Source organism: Schistocerca nitens, chromosome 7 (genome assembly GCF_023898315.1).
Source record: "Schistocerca nitens isolate TAMUIC-IGC-003100 chromosome 7, iqSchNite1.1, whole genome shotgun sequence".
Lineage (NCBI taxonomy): Eukaryota > Metazoa > Arthropoda > Insecta > Orthoptera > Acrididae > Schistocerca > Schistocerca nitens.
In genome coordinates, this window is record NC_064620.1 from 105,731,089 (window position 1) to 105,755,918 (window position 24,830).

The 24,830-nt window shown below is 39.0% G+C and overlaps 1 protein-coding gene across 1 annotated transcript in view; it reads right to left on the reverse strand.

The window, feature by feature from the left end:
• The window catches only part of LOC126194727 (vacuolar protein sorting-associated protein 51 homolog), a 106,166-nt gene that overhangs the window by 49,531 nt on the left and 31,805 nt on the right, over positions 1–24,830 (reverse strand). Inside the window, exons 4-6 of the mRNA XM_049932979.1 lie at positions 17,891–18,010; positions 13,713–13,853; positions 6,925–7,068 (exon numbers count right to left, since the gene is read on the reverse strand). Coding sequence (XP_049788936.1) covers positions 6,925–7,068; positions 13,713–13,853; positions 17,891–18,010 — 405 coding nt within the window. The remainder of the gene's footprint in view (positions 1–6,924; positions 7,069–13,712; positions 13,854–17,890; positions 18,011–24,830) is intronic.

Below are 24,830 nucleotides of genomic sequence, written 5' to 3' on the forward strand. Positions count from 1 at the left end.
CGTGTCAAATAACTACTCTCCTTCTAGCGATCCCTACAATGGAAACACTTATTTGCCACCAGTCACTCCAAATAAATCAAACCTAATCCCAACAATGAATCCTGTCTCTCCCAGTACACACTACCATCCAAGTGAAATTCTCCCGTCCCCTAACCAACCCCGGACTACCTTCCAAGAATTCCTTGGCCTCACCCTCCTTCCCCACATCCCTTCCTAAGAATACCAACCTTTCAGCAGCACAAAGAACAGCCAAACACAACCTCAAAATGAATCCTGACCTAATCATCCTACCTGCAGACAAAGGTTCTGCCACTGTCATTATGAACCGTGTTGACTATTAGGCAGAAGGCCTCTACCAATTGTTTGACTCTTCCACCTATAAACTTTGTCAGAGTGATCCCATCCCAGAAGACCAACATAACCTCCAATGCCTGCTTAAACCTTACGCCCTTTCCAGAACCTCTCCCCTGAACCCCTTTTGTTCCTCATACCTCTGACCCTCCACACACCCACCTTCTGCATGCTCCCCAGAATCCACAGACCCAACATTGCTGGTTATTGTGCCCCCACTGAATTTCTGCGAATTGTGAAATGGATAACATTGAGGAGCAACAGATTTGCATCAAATTCTGTTTCAAGTTGAAGAATACTGCAGCTGAAACCCACCGCATGCTGACAGAGGCTTTTGGTGAGAGAACACTGAGTCAAGCAAGAATATTTGAGTGATTGAAGCACTTTGAGGAAGGTCACGAATCTGTGGAGATGACAAACATTCTGGTCGACCATCAACATGCACAACACTGGAAATGATCATGAAAGTGCATGACATGATCTATGAAGACAGAAGATAGAAAATTCACAATGTCTGTAACAGACTTGGGCTGTCATACAGTACATTATGGTACATGACAACTATTTCTAGCCAGTGAACTGAACATGAGACGAATTGCAACAAAGTTTGTCCCTCGTCTTCTCAGCATCAACTAACGAAATCTCAGGATTCAGACGTGCATTGAGCTGCACCAAAGAGTTTGAGAATGTCCAAAATTCTTTATCCTGAGTCATAACAGGTGATGAATCTTGGGTCTAGGATTATGACTCTGAAACGAATCAGCAATCGTCATGATGGAAAACACCATCTTCTCCAAGATCTTCTGAAAAAAGCTCGTCAAGTTCACAGGAACATGAAGCCAATGCTGATCATTTTTTTTTACGACATTCGGAGAGAACTTTGTTCCACCTCGTCAGCCTGTCAATGGGCAGTTTTAGTGCAAGATTTTGACATGACTGAGGGGAAATGTTTGCCACAAATTGTCAGAGTGGTGGAAAAAGGAAGACTGGTTGCTGCACCGTGGCAATGCAGCCACACAGACCTCACTCACTCTGAAGAAATTCCTGGGCAAAAACACCATTGGCAATAATCTCTCACCCTCCCTACTTGTCAGACCTAACCCCATGCGACTTCTACCTGTTACCAAAGATGAAAATCACATTTAAAGGCCAATGTTTTGAGTTGACTGAAGACACGAAAGTGGAATCACAATGGTGCTGGGGATGGCGGTCATGTGTATGGGGGCTGTTCTTGCTTGAGTGAATGAATGTGTGTGTGTGTGTGTGTGTGTGTGTGTGTGTTTCCTTTTTTGAAAGAGGCTCTGGCCACAAACTAAATGTGTAAGTCTTTTCATTATGCCTGTCTGCAACTCAACATGTCATTTTTACAATGAGTAGCAGTCCATCATTTGCCTCATATTGTTTGAATAAGAATTAGTTATAAAAGGTACAATGCATGTTACAAACACATGTTTCTTTCTTGTCTGCAACAAATCCTGTAAAAACAGGTACATCTTTCTTTTTCCCCAGTATGCCAATTGCAGGTTATGACAAATTTTATGATGTTTTCCATTTGTACTATGCCAGCATTGATTGCACTAATTAACATAACAAAACTCTTTGGTCAGTGGTTCAGCCATCTGCTGCAGGACTACCTCCACAGTAGTTCGATCTGAGCTTCTGCTAAATGCACATGTGTCTTTTCTATGTATTGTTATGGACAATAAAGTTTATATATTTCCAGCTTTCTGTTTCATCATTCAACAGTAATCATCTTCACTTGCATCCTCTTCACAACAGTGAACCGAGCGAGGTGGCGCAGTGGTTAGCACACTGGACTCGCATTCGGGAGGAAGACAGTTCAATCCCGTCTCCGGCCATCCTGATTTAGGTTTTCCATGATTTCCCTAAATCGTTTCAGGCAAATGCCGGGATGGTTCCTTTGAAAGGGCACGGCCGATTTCCTTCCCAATCCTTCCCTAACCCGAGCTTGCACTCCGTCTCTAATGACCTCGTTGTCGACGGGACGTTAAACACTAACCACCACCACCACAACAGTGACAAACATCAACAACTACTAAGGATTATCCTGCATCCTTCATCTCATCTCTTACGTGACAACAATGGAACCATTTCACAACTGTAGTACAAGGTAGTGACTTATACAGTGTTCAGTTTAGTGCTTCCATCAATAGAAACAACTTTCACTTATTGTAAAACATGAAAGTGACGCTTTTTTTGGGGCTGAGCCGATGACATAGATAATGACCTCCATATGTCTGAAGAATGTGTACAGACTACTGACCTTCTGGGTGACTTTGGTAATGAATACATGAGAATGTCCAACAACTCTATCAATCAATGCCAAACCGAGTAACTGCTTGCATAAAGACCAGAGGTGGACTAACATTTTACTGACTTGCTCAATTTGTGAAGCTGTTTCTCTTGAACGAATCGCCCAATTTTTCTGAAATTGTAATCAGTTGTTTGACTTTAAATGTACATCACAACTAACAATTTCCATCCCATTTGGATACTTCCTTCAAGCTGTGTCTTTTTTTTTATCTATATTTAACATGATGGGATCAATACCATAAAATGTAATGTTTTGAACATACAACTGAGGTAACCTGAGAACCGCTTAATGCTTCATTTATTTACTTTACTTTGAGCCTTGAACCTTATCCAATTCCTGTATGGCATTTGATTGGCAGTGTCATTTATAGGTGTCCAGGAATTCAAAGGGGCAGTGCACACCAATACTGATTCTTTCATAAATGTCTGGGTGCAGTTCATAAATATGATGACTAATGTCCTTATTGTCCCAGTCTCTTTGTCACATAATAGTTCACTAGAACTTTTGTGATTTGATCCACTGTGGTTGCCACATCTGCTCACTGTCTCCCTTTATATTTAGTTCACTAAAAATTTCTTGGGTCATTTTTATTCTACTGTTTATTTCTTCTGCTATCCATCAAGTCATTGTCTCCAATGGCACTAATTATAAAAACTCAACTGTTTTACAATTTCACTGTTAATTCATACTAATTTATTTTTAATATGTAGCTTATACATTATTTTAGTCCAAATGAAATTGATTTTCAGATTTACATTCAAAAATGCACTGTTAGATTCTATTCTGAGTTTGCATCAGCAAGATAACATTTATTGTTTTATCTCTTCCAGCTGTCTATTACTCTTGACAGCTTCCTAAAAGGGACAATACTTAACAACCGCACTGGCAACAATTAGTCTGTGGGTGTGTGTGCCATTTGGTGCAGATGTGTGTTTCTGCATGAGGCTTTGAGGGACCCCATGCAACGACTGGCGTAAGTGAAATTCTAAAGGTTCCTTGATTTGTTGTTTTTTTGTTTTGTTTCTTTTGTTACAGTGTTTATATTAATGATTCACTTTGTTGTAGAGCAGTTCAAATAAAATAAACATGGACAAACGACAGCGTGAATGAATTCTGAGATGGCTGGAAGAGGAAAACGACAAAATTATTGGAGGTGAAGAAGAGAATGTCGATTTTCCAGAGGAAGTTAGTGATCATGACACAGTGTCACAGCGAGACTGAAAAGATGACAATCCTCAAGAACATCTTCAACTGCTAGAATCCTCAAATAGTGACGAAGATGACATTTCATTATCAAATTTATCATCGCATAATTTCTATTCTGTCAAAAACAGACAGAGAGACGAAACATACACTGTTCTTTGAAAATTGAAAAAAACTCCCTACTAACAGGCTGTTAGATGATGACTTCATCCCTAACAACGGGCTGTCAGAAGACAACTACATAATACTGCCACAGAACAACCAGGTCCCCAAGGCACAGCACGCGAGTTTAGAATCTTGGTTATTGTTTATTGACTTAGAAATGTTGCAGCACATGGTAGACTGGACAAATATAAAAATAACACTAATGTGGATAAATTACGACAGAGAATGAGACTGTGGGCTTACAGATTTGACTGAGTTGAAAGCTTTGTTTGGCATCATGTACATAACAGGGCTACATAAATCGTCACATCCTTCGATTGATGACATTTGGATTACTGATGGAACTGGCCTTGATTTCTGTCGTGCTGTTATGTCCAAACAGCAATTTCAGTTTTTACTTAGAGCTCTTAGATTTGACGACATTCGCACACATGGAGGTGAAGTCTAACAGACAAGTTGGCACCAATGAGGCAGTTATATAATATCTTTGTCAACAATTGTGACAACAACTGTGAGAAACACTATAGAAGCAATGAGTAAGTTACAGTGGATGAGATGCTAGAGAATTACAGAGGATCACGGTGATTTCATCAATACATGCCCAGCAAATCTGTGAAATATGCAATCAAGGTGTTTTCTTTAGGGGATGCTGTTACATTTTACACCAGAAAATTAGAGATTTATGTTGGTAAACAGCCGGAAAGACCTTTTTATCAAGACAGTTCGACCAACGCACTTGTCAAGCAGCTAACTGCTCCCATATCAGGTACTGGACCAAATGTGACCATGGACAATTGGTTCACAAGCGTTCCTTTAGCAGAAGAACCACTGAAAGATCACAGATTGACAGTGGTTGGTACACTTCGAAAAAATAAACCAGAATTTCCAAGTGAATTCAAGCAGAAGGGTATGCAAGAATGTTTAACAATTTTTGGCTATCAATCAACAATCACTTTGCTGTCTTATTGCCCAAAGAAGAACAAAACAGTAATACTTCCTTCAGCAATACATCATACTAGTGTCAGATGATAGTGCCCACAGCAAACTTCCTTTAATTATAAGCTCTTACCATAAAACAAAACGGGGTGTTGATATAGTGGACCAACTTATCCGCAGCTACTCTGTTGCATCAGTTTGCACACCCATGGCCACTTCAGCTGCTCTTTACTTTCCTGGACATTGGTGCACTGAATGCTCACATAATAATGGACACAGTCAATCAGGAATACAAAATGGAATGTAAAGTTTTCTTGAAAAAACTGGCATTTGAACTGCGTCACCCTCAACTGCATTTACGAGAAACTATAACAACTTTACCTCGTGAGTTGAAACAGTGTATAACGTGATTCATAACTGCTGTTCAGGATGTACCACCTGTGATGAGTTTGTACCAACAAGAAAGCATTGCATTCATTGTCGAATATGAGCAGATAGAAAATTCAAATCTATTTGTCATTTCTGCAAGGGTGATATATGCCCAGTTCATACCAAACCACTATGCATAGGCCGTATCCGAAACAAAAACTAGGCTCACTTAGATGTGTGAAAGTTTATACATTTTTTATCAGTTCATGTTACTTTCTAATTTTTATTAGTATTATGTCTGCATTGAACTCAATTAATTGTTAGATTTAAAGAAATTGCTTGGTTTTCATAAAGAAATAAATATCATGATAAACTTGTTCCAAAGAGACAATGTTTACATAGTGTAAATAAATAACTAACATATAATTACTTCTTTATTTCATTACAGTCCTCTTGCATAACTAAATCCTATAAAATAATAACCAAAGATATGTTATAACAGCAATTAGATACTGTTTATCCTTTTGGGGTCCCTCATGACCTCATGTTACAAGAAAGGCACGACAGGTTGAGGATTAACCTTAAGTCTGCTGAGGCAACTGCCAGTATGTCATATGCATATGTGACATTATGTCTATATGATCATGCCCATTAAGTAACAGTTTCATCCCAACAAAAGGATAACAGACAGAATTTTCTGGTTAGCCTTTGATAATGGTACTTCTAGCTGCCCATCTTGCCACTCAAGAGGTTCATTCACTGCAGTGGCAATATGAGATGCATCAAATGAATTTGTGAGTAAAATTTTGCTGAGTCATCTGATGAAACAGTTACATAATTCACAGAGTAAATACGGAAAAATATTAAAATATGTTACACTTGAAAAGTCTGTTAACTGCATTAGAAAATGAAAACATCAATAAAAACTGTCATCATAATCATATAAATTAAAATATCAACTTAATTTTAATGTGAATATTGTAGCAATATCTTTTTCATTATGAAACAGTAATTATATCATCTCAACCAAGAAGTAAATTTTGTGGATTGTTAAGACGTCATAAAGGTGATCATGGTTGCAACTGGGAGAATCAGTAAGCCGAGGTGTTTTGTTCAGTTCAGTTTTTCTTTCAATGACAGTGAGATTATATGGTCTGTGAGCTACAAAGAGTTGTTATGAATAAATGATGAACCTAAAAAAGGGATTGAGTTATCACCAGACTTTTATTAAGCAAATTCATCATAATGACATAAGGTCATTAAATTATACAAAAGAACACCTCAGGACTTCTGGAGCAAAGATAAATAATATTTAAATATGACCAACAATCACCATCAACAGTGAGTCAACAAGTTAGGTAACTAATTATTTATAAAACATTTGCCTGCTACAAATCATTTTTTTATCATTTTATAAGAATCACGGTATTATAATGTAAATACTGCAAATGATTAAAATATTTAAACTAAAATTTTTACTTTATTTTTGCATCTATACTGTGAGCAAAAGCAACTGACAGTACTTTTCATTTCAGCCAGTGTACAGGGAAAACAGAAAGTCTTACCTGATCTTTCATGTCTTGTAGCACCTGTAGCTGTTCTGTCATGCGAACTTGTGCATGAGCAAGAAAATCAGAGCACAGTGAATCTGGAGGTTCTTTCAACTGTAGCAATAAATCAACTGATTCAGCTAGCTCTTTTGGTGATGCCTGTATTCAGTTAAATTGAAGAAAAATTATTATTGCACCAGTCGTAAATTACAGTATTTTTATTAAAAATAAGTTAGGAGAAACTTCACAAGGCCTATTTGTATTAACCTAGACCACAAACCCTCAAGGCTGAGAATTTCTTCCAAATTACTGTAAATTTATACTTTCATCATACTCTTCGTGTCTTACATATCCTTATCATTGATCCATATGGTCAATTACGTCTTTCATAGAATAATGAATGTAAATAAGAGAAAATTACAGAAATGTAAACATAGCTGAATAGCACTAATTTAATACTGTGGAACAACATAAGAACTGAAAGATCAGATGCAAAAAATTGAAGGTACAGATGTATTGTGATGTGTACTAAATGTGTGTATCATATTGTTCATTTGTGGCATCTCAATCTTTTCCATTACACAGTTCCGGAACTTCATGCTTAAGTTTATGCACAGAAAATTAAACCTTTTATGTGTCAGAATTGTGTAGCTACTGGACAATTTGAATCAGCAGCAATCCTTATTTCTCATAGGTACCCCTGCAAAAGAGTATCTGTTTGTACTGTTTATTTCAAAAAAACATAATTGTCTAACTGTTTGTGTTGTATTCAACAAATGCTCTTGGTTGGTTGGTTGACATTGGGGGGGGGGGGGGGGGGGAGGACCAAACAGTGAGGTCGAGGTCATTAGTCCCATCGGATTAGGGAAGTATGGGGAAGGAAGTTGGCCATGCCCTTTCAAAGGAACCATCTCAGCATTTGCCTGAAGCGATTTTAGGGAAATCATGGAAAACCTAAAGCAGGATGGCTGGACGTGGATTTGAACCATCTTCCTCCCAAATGCAAGTCCAGTGTACTGATCACTGCACCACCTCAGTCAGTAAAAATTCTCCTAGTGTCAAACACAAATATGTGGCATCAGTTTCATGTCTTTTCATCAAATTCTGTTGGTATCCTCTCAGGACGTGAAGGGAATACCTTTGACTGTATTCTGAGTTTGGTGAAAACTTAAATTTACAGCAAGCCATTTAAATTAATATAAGAACGTCACAAATGTGCGTTCACTGATCTTTAGCAGATGGTATTGTATCAGATAGGTATGGAGAACTAAGTTATTGATGTGATATGGGTGCCATTTCTGTGAAACAATATGGCTATTTTTTCCAACTTGAACAAGGGCCTCTAGAGGGAAGCTTACTAATAACTGACTCAAATAATTATAGCTACTGTAATTGAATAATTTGTCACATGAAATTTTAATCTCTGTAAATTCAAGTTGTTATCGAAATGTGGTAGTTGAATGCTGTTCATTGTTTCTGTTTGCAAGTCTACAAACATCTACGAAAAGTAGGTGAATTTTGATTGTTATAAACCTTTTAGTGTCTTTTAGAACACAGCAAAATGTCTCTTTTGTCTAGCAAATACAGAAGAGTATCGCCATTATTTGGTTTAATAAGTAGCAAATGAAAGAAAGCTCCAACTGTTGCATGTGGTGTTGTCATAGTAATATTATTAGTTTTTTCAGAACCAAAGTCCCATAATTTTCACACAAGCATTTTATGTATTTGATATTACAGATACACGTCAGCAATTTGGGAAAGGTTTTCACAAATACACCCATGAACAACTGAATTGGATACATTTACCTAGTCATGTAAAGGGCACCGCCTTTCACCCTGTTGACATTTGCACTTCATTGTGTTACGGACAGCACTCCATATCGTGGCAGGAAGTTACTGATATCCGGCAGTTCTCCGGTGTTTTTATGGAACAATCAGTACGCCGGGAAAGCTTTAAACATCACTCCATATGATAATGAAAACATTGTTGAGTCATTCTGATATTGGACTGTTCAATCAGTGGTCACAACCCATTGTGACCGATCATAACTGGATCAAAGCATGTACATATCACCTTATTTGTCATTGATTTGTTCAACAGGACTCAGATCAGTTGACCTGAGGTGCCACAAAAACACCTTCATAACTGTGGAGAGAATCTCAAACCAATTTGAAACAGTTCAGGAGCATCCGAAATGTGCATTATCTTGCTGAAAGAAAGGGTTCCCACCTGAGTGCTCTAGGCAGATGGACAAATGCACAGTTGACCAGAAGGTTCCTGAATCATTTGTTGGTGAGAGATGATGGCAGACGTGGAAGGATCCTATTTCATTCCCTGTAAACATCCTGAAAATGAGCATACCTCCACCACCTACCTGAACAGCATCTTGTTGGCAGGTGGGTGCAGCACTTCATGTGATTTTTGACATTTCGTACCACGCAGTTGGTGTGTAAGAACTTAAATCATGACTCAGCAGTGCATGTGACCCTTTTTCATGTTTCAAGAAACCTATGACAGTGTTTCTGTGTCCCTGAAAATCTCTGTTCCCTGTAATGTGGTAAAAGCAAAGGTATAGGCATGGGCATGTGGATTCAGTACTGCATTATGATAAGCAAGTTCCGGATAGTATGTCCACTCACCAGACATTGTCAAGCACTGAACTGGTGAGTAATTTGTTTCAGATTCTAACAGCAGGTAAATGAGATACAGTGCAATACTCAATGGCAACCTGTCATCAACATGTTGTTACTCATGGCAGATGACTCTTTACCTACAAGTACACACATGCAAATGAAGCAACAGAAATACAACTGTCTATATCTACCTTACAAGTCCTGATTTGTCTTATTCTGTCTTCACATACATTCCATGAGATATATGTTAAGCATTTCCATAATACTTGCATGCTTATCAAATCTACTATAGCAAATGTAGCAGCAGACCTCTGAATTGCTCCAAAGTCTTTCTTTAATCTGAACTGGTGGGGATTCCCAAACACATGAGTAGTACTCCAGAATGGGTCACAGGAGTTTTATGTAAACTGTCTCCTTTACAGGTGAACTACACTTTCCTAGAATTCTTCCAATAAACCAAAGTTGACCTTTCGCCTTCCCTCCAAAGAACATTATGTACTCATTGTGTTTTATGATGTTTTGTTATGTTGTGCCTGTGAGGTAACAGGTGAGTTGTGGCGTCCTGGAAATATTCTAAGTTCAGAGTTGGCGTGGCCGCACAGGCCACTTGGCAAGCTGGGGCCTGGCAGCAAACAAGTGGTGCCGAATGTTAGCTGAGGTCCAGGAACCGAGTGGCTGGGAATTCCATGGTGACGCTGTGTCGATGAAAGAGACTTGTATGCTGAGAGTGCCAAAGATGGTGGACTTTCTGAAACCTTAACGGCAGACATTTCACAGTTTGTATAGAAATTAATAGTAGCCAGATGAATCATGATACCTCAAAAAGAAACATCTACATTACCATTATTTGCAGATCTGACTGTAAATTATACAAGTAACACCTAGCAACGGCCTCAGTCTATGTGATTGCCGTAAGCTTAGTGACAACAGTGCATCCCAATTTAAGTTATACAATATAGCACTGAAGATGGTCACTCAGTGACAGAAAATCGATTTTGCAATAGTAAAAAATATACGACCAATGCTGTCTCTTTTTTCAAGTATACCTAGCAACGAATTTCCAAAATCTAAACAGTTCATCTGATTGTGTCGATCTACGTTTCTTTAGAAAGCGATTAGTGGAAACCTAAATTGGTATAAATTACAGGGATGTAACTTGAATAGTACAGGAGTTATTGGAGGTCAAAGTGGCTGATTACTATCAATCTTGTCAGGCCATAAGTACTCCACAGTTACACAAAAAAAAAAAAAAAAACGGTAACAGCATGCTTATAAATATATTTATTCATCTATGTCTTTGTTTATATCCGATATATACTATTAATAAAGAAATTCGTCAAATATTTACTGTGTTTTAGAAAGCACATAGACATTAGGCTACTGGCCTACTTTTGCTTGCTGTTCCTTTGATATGTTTATTTAATTTGTTTATGTATTTAATAATGTATGTTAGAGCGTGTTATGGTCCAGCCGTAGGAATATTTACTTAATTTCAAGTTATTTAAACATAAATCCAGTATTTTGAATGTGTTACATTATGTTTGTGAATGTGTGTTGGATTGAAGACATGGTGGGAGTGCTCTAGCCAATCATAGTACTTGTGAATGGGGAGACTGGATGGAAGTGGGAGAAGAGTACGGACACAGGACGCGGGAAGTGCTGGCGGCGATGGCGTGACAGACGCATGGTCATGGCAGGGACTTCGAGTGTGGAGCGGTTTGCGCATGGTCACGAGAGATAGAAATACTTCAGAGTGTGGACTTGTGAACTTGTGAGATTTCTGAGGTTTCTACAGTGAAGATGTAGTATGCGTTTAGAAGTGAATATCTCGTGAGCTATGTTGTCATTCATAACTAATTACATGCAACAGGAATCTATTGTTTCCCTGTTATTCAACTTATATTTTATTTAATTGCTGGACCATCAACACCAATAAGTGTTTTGCAGAAATATACCACACTCTCAAAAGTATCGCTACTATCGTACTCACCATTTAAAGTCGTTAAGATAGTTCCTGCAGATTTTATTTATTGCAATCTTTTCTTTATAAATTTATACATTACATTTGTGATTTCCAAGTGATAGGAACCTTCGACCATTTGATTCATGTATATATTCATATTGTATACTGTAGACTCAGCAGTATTTGGCTTGTAATGCGGCAACTACGTATCCCAGCCCCTAGACAATGAAACCAGAAAAAACTTAATATTGCAACTTTGAGTCTGAGGATACGCAGTTGAGGGGCACACCATCATCACATTTAATATTTTTGAAAGCCCACATGCCTTGATGTTTAACGAAAGTGACAGTGTCAAGCAAGCTACCTCTAATATTGTATTCAAACACTATATAAATGTCTTTCCTTATCTTCTTCATTAATTTAGAATCTTCCACATTTAGAACAAGCTGCCATTCATTACATCAAATAGAAATTCTATACAAGTCATCTTGTATCCTCCTACACTCACTCAAAGATGACAGTTTACCATACAATACAAAATTGTCAGCAAACAGTTGCAGATTGCTGCTCAGTATATCCCTCAGATTGTTTTTGTATACAGAGAACAAGAGTGGCTGTATTACATCTTGATCTCTGATGAATATTTGCCATCTGGTCATGGCAGTTTTCCCTGTATCTAAGCACTGACAGAATACCCTTGACACAGTAGCATCAAAAGTATCAGTGCCTGCACATCCTCAGAGAGGGATTGGCCAAAAATTTAGACACCTAAATCAAATGTGTGGTTGTAGCCAATTTTGACCAGCTGGCATTCAACTGTCACACCAACAGTTACTACAAGATCTGACAACATACCAATCATGTGAGACAGGAAACAAGACTATCTGATCATAAATATCTATTAGTGGACATTAATAAGGGGTGTGTCCACTCTTTCCCTTTATAATGGCTTGAACTCTTCTGGGGACACCTTCAGTGAAGTGTCTGAATACCTGTGGAGGAATGGCAGACTGTTCTTCCTCAAGGGCCAAAACCAGAGAGGGTAGTGATGTCGGATATTGAGTTATAGAGTGAAATTGACAGTCTAACTCACTCCAAAGGTGCACTACGGGGTTCAGGTTGGGACTCTGGAGAGGTCAGTCCATTTCAGGAATGTTATTGTCCACAAACCATTCCCTCACAGGTATTGCTTTATGACAGGGTCCCCTGTCATGCTGATACAAACAACCATAGTCTCCAAAATGTTCCTCTGAGTATTCAGTACACAATATTGTAAAATGTGTTTATATCCTTCTGCATTCAGTGTTTTCTTAAGCGCAATAAGAAGACACCCCCCCCCCCCCCCAAACCACAAAAAGCACAACCATAACACCACCTCCTCCATGTGTTGGCACTATACATGATGGCAGGTAATGTTCTCCAGACACTTGCAAAACCCAAACCCTTTCGTCAGGTTGCCACAGGGATAGCATGATTCATTACTCCAAATCACTCATTTAAGTCATCCACTGCCCAGTGGCGACACTTTTCACACTACTTCAAGTGTCGTTAAACACTGACTAGAAATGTGTGGCTTATGAGAAACTGCTTGACCATTGTACCCCTTTCTTTTCAACTTCCTATGAACAGTCACTGTTCTAGCTGAACTGCTGGTAGCATTTTGGAACTCGTGTGAGATTCCTCCCACTGATTTCATGCCACTTTTTATACTTCCCACTTGCAGTGCTCGACTGTACATCTCAGTCAGTGCATGGGGTGTGCCTAGCCTTGGTTTAGTTTTGGTTGTTCTCTCATGTTTCCACTACACAATCACATCACCAACAGTCAACTTTGGCAACTTTAGAAGGTTTGAAATATCCCTGAAGGATGCTCCCCACCTCCTTTTATACTGATTGATCTGCCTTTCGTGATAACCTAGTGGCCAATTCTACATTACATAGGGTGTCCGAATACTGTGATCAGATAGCGTATTTCATACACTGCAGTAAGTGTGCCCTGTCTCTAGCACAGTAGCTGCCTCTAATTCAGTTGTTCATGAGCAAATTAAAAGATTAATAATAATTTCATGCTTTATAGAAAAAGGTATATACAACTCTCTCTCTTATTCATTCACACGCACACACACACACACACACACACACACACACACACACACACACAATTTTAATGATATTACATGTGTCATCTACATAACAAATAAACATACATCTTTACTCCGAAACTGCCCTCTTAAATGAGTTTTAAGTTCCTCCACAATTACTTCACAGTCACTCTGTATTCCATGGAAAGAAGCCATGTCTCCATATTGGCGCAGGACTCTCTGCGCATGGATGTAATCTTGTACTGCCTGTTGTAACAAAAAAGCAAGGACCCATTTGCATATAAAAGATGTTTTTCCAAATCATATTGTTACATAAGTAATTCATCCTAAATCTTGTAGTATATTCACATTACTTGAAGGATATAATGACCAATAAATAGAAAAATGATATCTTAATTGAAACTTTCATAACATTCCATTTTCTTTGTTGAAATCTATACACACAGTGTTACCAGTGGTTACACTATTTGCTGCAATGCTCTGAGCCATTTTACTGCATTTTAACCATCAAATAACACACTCACAGAATACAATGACTGAGAAACAATTAGCAAGCAGAAAGTCTGAAATAATTTCACACCTCTTATTATTTAGCTCTGCATTACATTGAGGAAGAAAGAGGAAAACATGAAGCAAATATACATATCAAAATTCAAATGCCTATAGAGCGATAAGAACTGAGACAGGAGAAAGAAAGAAGACAAAATAATGGTCTTCTCTTGGAGTATAAGGTGTTGCTGAAAGCAAAAAAATGTTTATTTGCAATAGTTTTCAACATGCATCTACATCTTTATAAATTAATTTGTTTCAAGAGTGGCTAAAATCTTCTCTGGTGCTTTATGGAATGTAAATTCCTCCTTTTCCCTTAATCACTGTGTTTTGTAATCTCTCTTGTTCCTCAAATTTTAGTGTATCTAACTCATGCATAAGTAACATTTTTTGTTTATGATCATTACTCTCTTATACTTTGGTTGGGTCAACTTAGCCTCAGCCATTTAATAGGAACCTTATTCTTGATAGGTCTGTCAAAGAGCATACAATGCAAGATAAACAAAGACTTTCACAGCATAAGTAGTGAGGAGGAAAGACATCAGAAGTCAAGAGCATTTATGAAACTGTACTGAATTGACACAAGAGTAAAATCAAAATGTTTACTCAAGATAAACACTGAAGAAACATCTTGGATGATGACTTGTTATTCTGAAGATGAAAGGGCAGGGGGGAGGGAGGGGGGACTGAAAAGACCAATAAGACTTTGTCAATCAGAAACAACTGTTGCTACTCACTGAAAGATCAGATTCAAGCCCTAGTCTCACACAATGTTTCAACTTGTCACATATAAGTAATATAACATATTATATTCTTACCTGAAGCAAGTCATGACACACACTAGTGAAACACCATTGATGGTGACATTACTCTGAAGAGAAAAAAAGGGGGGGGGGGAAGAGGATTGAAAAGAACTATAAGGGTTCAGTCAATCTGAAATGACTATTGCTACTTGCTGAAAGACAATTACCAATCAAATGTGTATACAGCACACACAAATTATACACTAATAAGTCAAAACCTTCATTAAAACACAGTAATGCCACACACTTTTTTTTCTTTTTTAGTATAACTGCATGTAAGTGAGCAGGTTCAAGCCCCACTCTGACACACTGTTCAACTTATCACATATTCCTCCCACCATTCATCCCAAATGTTCTTTAATTTGCCTATAAGCAATATACACCTATCCTAAGACATGCATGCTTCCACAACTTTATATTTCTCCTCTAACCATTCCTGTTTTCCCATTTATCACTCGTGTTATCCAAGGATTTCTACTGGACTTCATTCATTTGTGTATTTGATCATCTGCTGCCCTTTTCTATTTGATCTCTCCCATTCACATTCTCTCATATTTCTTACACTTATTTCAGTCAATCGTTGTGCAATGGTTCCTCTGAAACTCTCAACAACCTTTTGATAGATAAAAAAACCTACTCACCAAGCAGCAGCAGGAGAACGGGAAGGAAGACGGGTGCAGGAAAAGTGCTGCTGAGATTCAGGAAAGGGGGTAGAGTTCAGAAAAGTTGGCCACAACCACAAGTCAGGTGAGACTTACCATCCGGTAAGTTCCGGGTGACTTTTCAAAACTCTACCCCTTTTCTTAAAGCTCACCAGTCCTTTTCCTTCACCCCTCTTCCTTCCCCTTCAATTCTACTACCAGAAGGAGAAACTAGCTCTGAAAGCTAGCACACTGTAATACTGTTTAAATGTGCATTCTCCTGCTGCCACTTGGTGAGTAGATTTTTTTATCAATCCCTGTACTTATTTTTTCAAAAAATGATTATTTTTGTTGACATATCTCAACAATCTTTGTTTGTTTTAAATTATTCAAGGCCCATCCCCTTAATCTCCAACCAGTCTGTACCATTCTGGTTTCTAATTTAGTTTAGATTAAATCGTCATCACTATCTAACAGTACTTATAATTCACAACAATATCATCATATATTTTTGTGGCAGTATAATTTGCTTATATACAATTACATTTAAGTTATGAAAAGTGGAAGCCAATTTTGTTTCTTCCTAAAAAACTGCTGTTATTTTCAAATTGTGCAGGCCAGCACCAAAGTCCCAACTCAGTCATCAGATTCACAAACATTTAGAAAAACTTTCCCTCACTTTCACACGAATAACACGCACACAGACAGTTGAGGTACACATAATCTGTCTTGTGGGCAATGGGGTGGCAATAGGAAGGGTAACTGGCCACCCCTTAAATTAGCCATACCAAATCTGTTCATAATCATGCTGACCCTGTGCCAATGTGGGTAGAATAAGAAAATCAAAATATAACTTGCAGACAATAAAACTTTAAGAGGACAAGCTTGAATGTGACAATATTACAATGAATAAGATTTAATCTGAACAATCAGTCTATATGGAACAAAAGTTAGCAGCTCGATGTATGGTCACTGAATGTGCAGCAATCCATAGGTAACTGGGATAAAAGTTCAGAGGGTATCTCTACATATAAAAGCCAATGTCCTGACTGACTGACTCATCACTGCCCAGCCCAAACGGTTAAGAAAAGAAACTTGAAAGTTGGAGGTGTGGATCTTATACTGTAGATGTCATTTAAGGAGAGATTTTTCATAATTCTGTCCCCAGGGGTGTAAAATAGTGGATGAAGAGCTTTTCTGAAAAATGAGAAGGAAAATCTCATCCTGGCCGGTAAGTCTACCCTGACCCGGGGTTCCAGGTGACTTACCTACATTGTATCCCCTTCTCTAAGCCTCTCCAGTCCTTTTCCTTCACCCCTCTTCCTTCCCCTTCAACTCTTCCACAAGAAGGAGGAGCCACTGGCTCCAAAAGCATGTAAAAGTTAAATCCTTTTGTGTGTGTGTTCCCCTGCCCCTGCTTGGTGAGTGGATTTTTTTATCTGTCCATTTACATTATATTATCAATAATTGATTATTTTCGTTACAATATATATGTAGAACATACGTATGTGGGCGAAGCTGCAGGTAAAAACATAGTTAGTACTATACACAAAACTACGACATCACTCATCAATATTGTACAACTTTTCACATATATAATTTCTTGAAATTTGGTTCTGCAGTAGAAAGTGGTTAGTTTATAACCTCAACATACAGCATTTCTATCCAAAAGTTAATCTGGTGTTCAGAAAAGCACAATACATCAACAAGTTTTTCATTTCCTTTTTTGCTTAAGCAGTAGTTTTCTTTTTTGGTGAATTATATTAACTGTATGCTCCAATTTGCCCTCCTTTATATTGTTCAGAACTTCAGTGACTTTAATTTCTATCAATACTCTTTGACTGCATGAACAGGTTAATCTTAAAAAGGCACCCAATGACACCAGTAACCAAAGGAATTTTATTACATATGACAACGGCTTCGCTTATTTCCTCAGCTAATAAACCTGCTAATCAGTCTTTCAGCTCCCTGTTAAAATGTGGACTGCACACAGTATTTCCACCTCTCAATAGCAGCATCACCCACAGTTACAGTGTGAGCTCTCACACAAGGTAGCGGCGACCTGTTCAGTCCCAGTTAACTCACTATACATCTTTGTTGGTCACGCTGTTGCAGAAACTTCAAAAGTGTTGAAAGAAAAATATTTCAAATAAATAATAACAACAATGACAATACTAAAAATTTACATTAAATTATCTGTTTAAGTCAGCATGTTGTTTCACTGGTTCCTAACATTTATAAAAATGTTGTATATATCAAAATAAATTTGAAATGTGTCATTGAAACTTACTTGTGAATAATTTTCATCCTCTATATGTGCTTTCAATTGAGAAGGTAGTTTAAACAGAAACTGAAGCCTTTTTAACAATGAATGCACCCCGGAAAGTTCAGTAATCTGTTGCCTGGTCTCCTGCAACATTAAGAATATGAAATTAACATGAAGATGCAAAACGCTGGTGAAGATAATATTGTTTAGACTGATTTAAATCTATGTTTAGACCATTTTGTGATAAATGTAGTAGTTATTATAAGTTATAAAGGTAATAAAATTCAAACTAATGACAGTTTGCTAATGCAAACGGATGCAACATTAATCTAGCAACAACTCATTTTTCGTATTCCCACTTTTTAAGTTTTGGCTGTACTTGTGAAATGTGGAACTAGCTTACCTTCTTGTATAGTTCGTATCCTTCCTCAACAGGTCTTGCAGGTTGCTCCAAACCTTTAGTTTCAAAAATTATATAGATGGTCTAGTATTAAGAAGTGAGTACTTTGAGATAAGGAAATAATGTCTTAGAAACAAATTTTCTGTTTTCTATTGACATAAATAACTTTCAGCTTAGAGCAATAATCTAAGCTTAAACTAACTGTTCGAGAGGTGATGATCGCCCTTCTCAGTGCATGTATTACATGCCAAATAAAATTTTAGAACACTCTCTCAAATATCCCTGTTGTCATTGTCCAAAGAGATAAGTAACTAGAAACCTATATAAAAGTTCTTCCATAGTTTCTATGGGGTTTTATACACCAATGATTTTATGTAGTTCCAGAGAGAAAAATTCATAGGAGTGAGGTCTGACGATCATGCTGGCCTCTCCTTCCAGTTCAATGATGATGACAATGATAATGATGTCTGCTATTCAGACGGCCATGTACGATAAAATTAAAGAGCAAGGAGTGTACCACTGTATTGGAACCTCCATATGCCTGCAAATTCCTGTACTGAATAAGGCTTCAAAGATGTTGGCAATACACTTACTGCAAGGACCACTGAGATTTGCAAATTCCATTCACTACCTTTGATTATTTTAGTGGCTAAAAAGCTGCTGTACAAATAAAAGTCACTAGAAATTTAATCTTAGTGTACCTCCAGCTATAGTATTACAATATATCTATTCACTGTAGTTAGTTGTCAAACAGTGCTAAGCTAGTCATACCGTGGAAAACAAAGATTGGCACTGTAGTATTATATAATGGGCATTCGAAAAGAAACAAGCCAGAGGTATAATTACGGAAACCAGTACCTTTATGTTAGGAGTATTGACCCTGACTGTTGAGACACTTGTCCCACTGTGACACAAGGCAGTGAATGGCTGTCTCATAAAATTCCTGGGCTGTGATGTTAACCAGTTCTGCACGTACACCTAGACGTCGTCGACTGAGGTGAATTGTTTGCCCCTCAGAGCTTTTTTAAGGGGACCAAAAATGCCCCCCTTTTGATTCACTTCCTGCAGCCCGGGACAACAGTGAATTCCCAGCATTACTCACAAACCTTGACCACCCTTCACCAAGCGATCAAATCAAAACAACCAGGCAACCTCACCCATGGGGTCATTCTGCTCCACGACAATGCAAAGCCTCATATGGCCAACACAATCACGGCACTCCTGCAGAAATTCTAATGGGAGGTTCTTGGCCACCCTCCATACAGTTCAGACCTCTCTCCCTGTGATTAGTTCATTTTTGGTCCCCTTAAAAAGGATCTGAGGGGTAAACGATTCACCTCGGACGACGACGTCCAGCTGTACATGCGAAACTGGTTAACATCGCAGCCCCGGGAATTTTATGAGACAGCCATTCCGCCTTGTGTCACAGTGGGACAAGTGTCTCAAAGCCAGGGTCAATACTTCTAACATACAGGTACTGGTTTCTGTAATTATGCCTCCAGCTCGTTTCTTTTTGAACGCCCCTCATAGTAAACAATAGTCAATATTTTATATAGTGCTGATTTATAAATAATATCCATGAGCTTTTAATCAATTTACAGAAAAAACAATAACTAATTTCATTACTTCATTTTATTACAAAGTTTGTTACTCTAAATTTGTGTACCAAATGCAACTTACCCTACACTTAATCTTTGCTATAATGCCAGTTCAGTCACATATGGGAAAAACCGATTTGTTGAAAAATATTTAGCAACATAATATTTAGTTAATTCAGTAAGATTTATGTATTATATAGACATCTCTCTTCCATAATATAAGTATCATAAGTAAGTCATTTTCGATCAAATAAAAAAGGGAAAATGTTCTTCACCACAGTTTTTTGTTGATTGGCTATTACTAAACAAATTGTCTAGAAAACACTATGTTGTCAAAATAGACAAATGTGTAAACAGGCAAAGAAGTAAGAAATGTCAGTGTGAATGATGACTGAACTGTTCTCAAACCTATTAACTAAACAAGAGGCTCAAGTGAGGCTGCAAGTCTTCCAACTTTAATCTAGCTGTCTCCAACAGCTTCACTCTTTCAAAAATGGTGTACAAAAGTGTCCAGACAACCAAAGGGGTTCAAGAACACTCTCACAAAACGGGAAGAAAAGTGCATATTAAGGTTAGTAGTAGTAGTAGTAGTAGTAGTAGTAGTAGTCAGAAAGTTAAAGAGGCCAAGAGGTCCACCTGCTAGGAGTAACCACAGGGGACAATCGCCTGAACTAGTACAAAACTCCCTCAATAGTGCCTACCAAGTAAGCAGTATTCTTAAGGGAAATCCAGAGACAAGCAATATCATCTGTGAGTTACCATCTTTGAGAAGATAACATGGTAAAAAAGATAATGTAATGATTACTGGGGGGGCACTGAGAACAGTTTGGACTGGAACCAATGCTACACAATTGAGGGCAAAATTAGGCACTTTGTCAGGACTGTTCCTCCCAATTAATATGAAGATTCCGTCACTGTTTGGGAGATACAACAAACCCTGGAAGAAGAATTCTGTCAAATATGTAAATGCAAATCTCCAAGAGTCACACAAAACAGCGGAGTAATCATACATGGGTGACTGGAAAAAAAGCACACAACTCCTTTACATAAGAAAGGTAAAAGAATGAACCCATAAAACTACATACTAATATCCGTAACATCAGTTTGCTGTAGAATTCCTGAGCATATTCTACATTTGTATAAAAAAATTTCTTGAGAAAGGAAAACTTCTGTCCACAAATCAGAACGGATTTACAAAGCACCTCTCGTCCAAAACTCATTTTGCCCTTTCCTCACACAGTATCCTTCAAACCACGGATGAAGGGCAAAAGGCAGAGTCCATATTCTTAGATTTCTGGAAAGCATCTGACACAGTACCTCACTACAGACTGTTAACAAAGGTCCAAGTATACAGAGTAGGTTGCCAGATGTGTGACTGGCTCGAAGACATATTAAGTAATATAATCCAGAACATTTTCCTTGATGGCGAGTGCCCTTCAGAGACAGTGAAGCGTGATAGGACTGCTCTTGTTCTTATATACGTAAAAAATTCGGCAGGTAGGGCGAGCAGCACAATCTGTGATTGTTTGCTGATTACCCCAGACAGCTTTAGTCAGCCATAGTGCCAGTAGTGTCAGTGTCGTCATAACTGCCGTCTGCTTCACGTCTGCTGTGCAGCGAGCTACCTTAATTTAAGTATTAACTGTATTTTTCTTACTTGTCACTTCTTCTTTTGTGTGTTTTTGCTTTTAGGAAGCTTTAATAGTCAAGTGCTAATAATAGTATTCCATATATTTCGTGTTTGTTTTGAATACAGTCAGAGAGTCCCTTTAGTCAACCATAGTGCCAGTAGTGCTAGTGTTTGTTTTCAATACAGTCCAGAGACAGGTAGTGCTATTTTCATTGTTTTCTACAAGAAGTGTCTAGCAACCACAGTTTAATCAACTATCAGCCGCCTTTAGTGAATTAGCAGTCTAGTTAAAAGTTGATTAACTCTCTACAGTAAATTGGTTTCTTAGGATGTATAGGATGTGTGACTGCTGTGTACGGACACAGGAGGAGCTGGCCACTGTTCGCGAACAGCTGAACGTGTTGATGGCTGCAGTCAGTGGTCTTCAGGCTGCTGCCTCGGTTTGTAGCGGCAGTGGGGAGTCTGGTGTGTCGCATCGTACACCCCAGGTGTTACATGCTTCACCCACTGTCCCTGCTGTCGAGACATCTTCGTGGGTACCGGGCGCGGTTGGGCCACCCTCTCACCAAGGGGAGTGGCGGGTTCAGCGGCGTTCGCGACGCACGAGGTGGAAGGTCAATGTGGAGGCTGGCCATGTGGCATCGCCCGCTCAGCCTGTGAGTGGACATGTGGCCACTCCTTCAGCAAGGTCCGAGCAGGCACATGGAGGGGAGGGGTTTATTAGTTATTTGGAGCTCCAACATTAGGCGTGTGATGGAGCCCCTTAGGGAAATAGTGGAAAGGTCAGGGAAGAAGGCCAGTGTTCATTCTGTCTGCTTGCTGGGGGGTCTCATCCGAGATGTGGAGGCGGCCCTACCGGCGGCGATAGAGAGCACTGGGTGCACCCGACTGCAAATTGTTGCTCATGTCGGCACCAATGACTCCTGCCGTCTGGGTTCAGAGGTCATCCTCAGTTCGTACAGGCGGTTGGCGGAATTGGTGAAGGCGGAAAGCCTCACTCGCGGGGTGGAATCGGAGCTAACTATATGTAGTATCGTTCCCAGACCCGATCGCGGTCCTCTGGTTTGGAGCCGAGTGGAAGGCTTAAACCAGAAGCTCAGACGATTCTGCGGAGATCTGGGGTGCAAATTTCTCGACCTCTGCTACTGGGAGGAGAAATGTGGGGTCCCTATGAATAGGTCAGGCGTGCACTACACGCAGGAAGTGGCTACAAGGGTAGCGGAGTACGTGTGGAGTGCACATGTGGGTTTTTTAGGTTAGAGAATTCCCTCTCTAGGCCCGACAAGACGCCTCCTGAGATGCGGCAAGGCAGGAGTAGGCAAAATGCAACAGGGAATAACAATATTAATGTGCTAATAGTAAACTGCAGGAGTGTCTATAGAAAGGTCCCAGAACTGCTCTCATTAATAAACGGTCACAACGCCCATATAGTACTAGGGACAGAAAGTTGGCTGAAACCAGACGTAAACAGTAATGAAATTCTAAACTCAGATTGGAATGTATACTGCAGAGACAGGCTGGACAGTGAAGGGGGAGGCGTGTTTATAGTGATAAGAAGTGCAATAGTATTGAAGGAAATTGAGGAAATCTGAAATGTGAAATAATTTGGGTGAATGTCACGGTTAAAGCAGGCTCAGACATGGTAATTGGATGTCTCTATAGGCCCCCTGGCTCAGCAGCTGTTGTGGCTGAGCACCTGAAGGATAATTTGGATAATATTTTGAGTAGATTTCCCCACCATGTTATAGTTCTGGGTGGAGATTTTAATTTGCCAGATATAGACTGAGAGACTCAAACGTTCATAACGGGTGGCAGGGACAAAGAATCCAGTGAAATTGTTTTAAGTGCTTTATCTGAAAACTACCTTGAGCAGTTAAACAGAGAACCGACTCGTGGCGATAACATATTAGACCTTCTGGTGACAAACAGACCCAAACTATTTGAAACAGTTAACACAGAACAGGGAATCAGTGATCATAAAGCAGTTACTGCATTGATGATTTCAGCCATAAATAGAAATATAATAAAGAAGGTAGGAAGATTTTTCTGTTTAACAAAAGTGACAAAAAGCAGATTATAGAGTACCTGACAGCTCAACACAAAAGTTTTGTCTCAAGTACAGATAGTGTTGAGGGTCAGTGGACAAAGTTCAAAACCATCATACAATATGCGTTAGATGAGTATATGCCAAGCAAGATCGTAAGAGATGGAAAAGAGCCACTGTGGTACAACAACTGAGTTAGGAAACTGCTGCGGAAGCAAAGGGAACTTCACAGCAAACATAAACATAGCCAAAGCCTTGCAGGAAAACAAAAATTACGCGAAGCGAAATGTAGTGTGAGGAGGGCTATGTGAGAGGCGTTCAATGAATTGGAAAGTAAAGTTCTATGTACTGACTTGGCAGAAAATCCTAAGAAATTTTGGTCTAGACACTCTGTGACCAAAATGGTACTGGAACAGAGGATGACAGACTAAAGACCGGAATACTAAATGTCTTTTTCCAAAGCTGTTTCGCAGAGGAAGACTGCACTGTAGTTCCTTCTCTAGATTGTCGCACAGATGACAAAATGGTAGATATCGAAATAGACAACAGAGGGATAGAGAAACAATTAAAATCGCTCAAAAGAGGAAAGGCCGCTGGACCTGATGGGATACCAGTTCGATTTTACACAGAGTACGCAAAGGAACTTGCCCCCCCTTCTCGCAGTGGTGTACCGTAGGTCTCTAGAAGAGCATAGCTTTCCAAAGGATTGGAAAAGTGGACAGGTCATCCCCGTTTTCAAGAAGGGACGTCGAACAGATGTGCAGAACTACAGACCTACATCTCTAACGTCTATCAGTTGTAGAATTTTGGAACACGTATTATGTTCGAGTATAATGATTTTTCTGGAGACTAGGAATCTACTCTGTAGGAATCAGCATGGGTTTCAAAAAAGATGGTTGTGTGAAAACCAGCTCGCGCTATTCGTCCACGAGACTCAGAGGGCCATACACATGGGCTCACAGGTAGATGCTGTGTTTCTTGACTTCCGCAAGGCGTTCGATACAGTTCCCCACAGTCGTTTAATGAACAAAGTAAGAGCATATGGACTATCAGACCAATTGTGTGATTGGATTGAAGAGTTCCTAGCTAACAGAATGCAGCATGTCATTCTCAATGGAGAGAAGTCTTCCGAAGTAAGAGTGATTTCAGGTGTGCCGCAGGGGAGTGTCGTAGGACCGTTGCTATTCACAATATACATAAATGACCTTGTGGATGACATCGGAAGTTCACTGAGGCTTTTTGCGGATGATGCTGTGGTAATCGAGAGGTTTAAACAATGGAAAATTGCACTG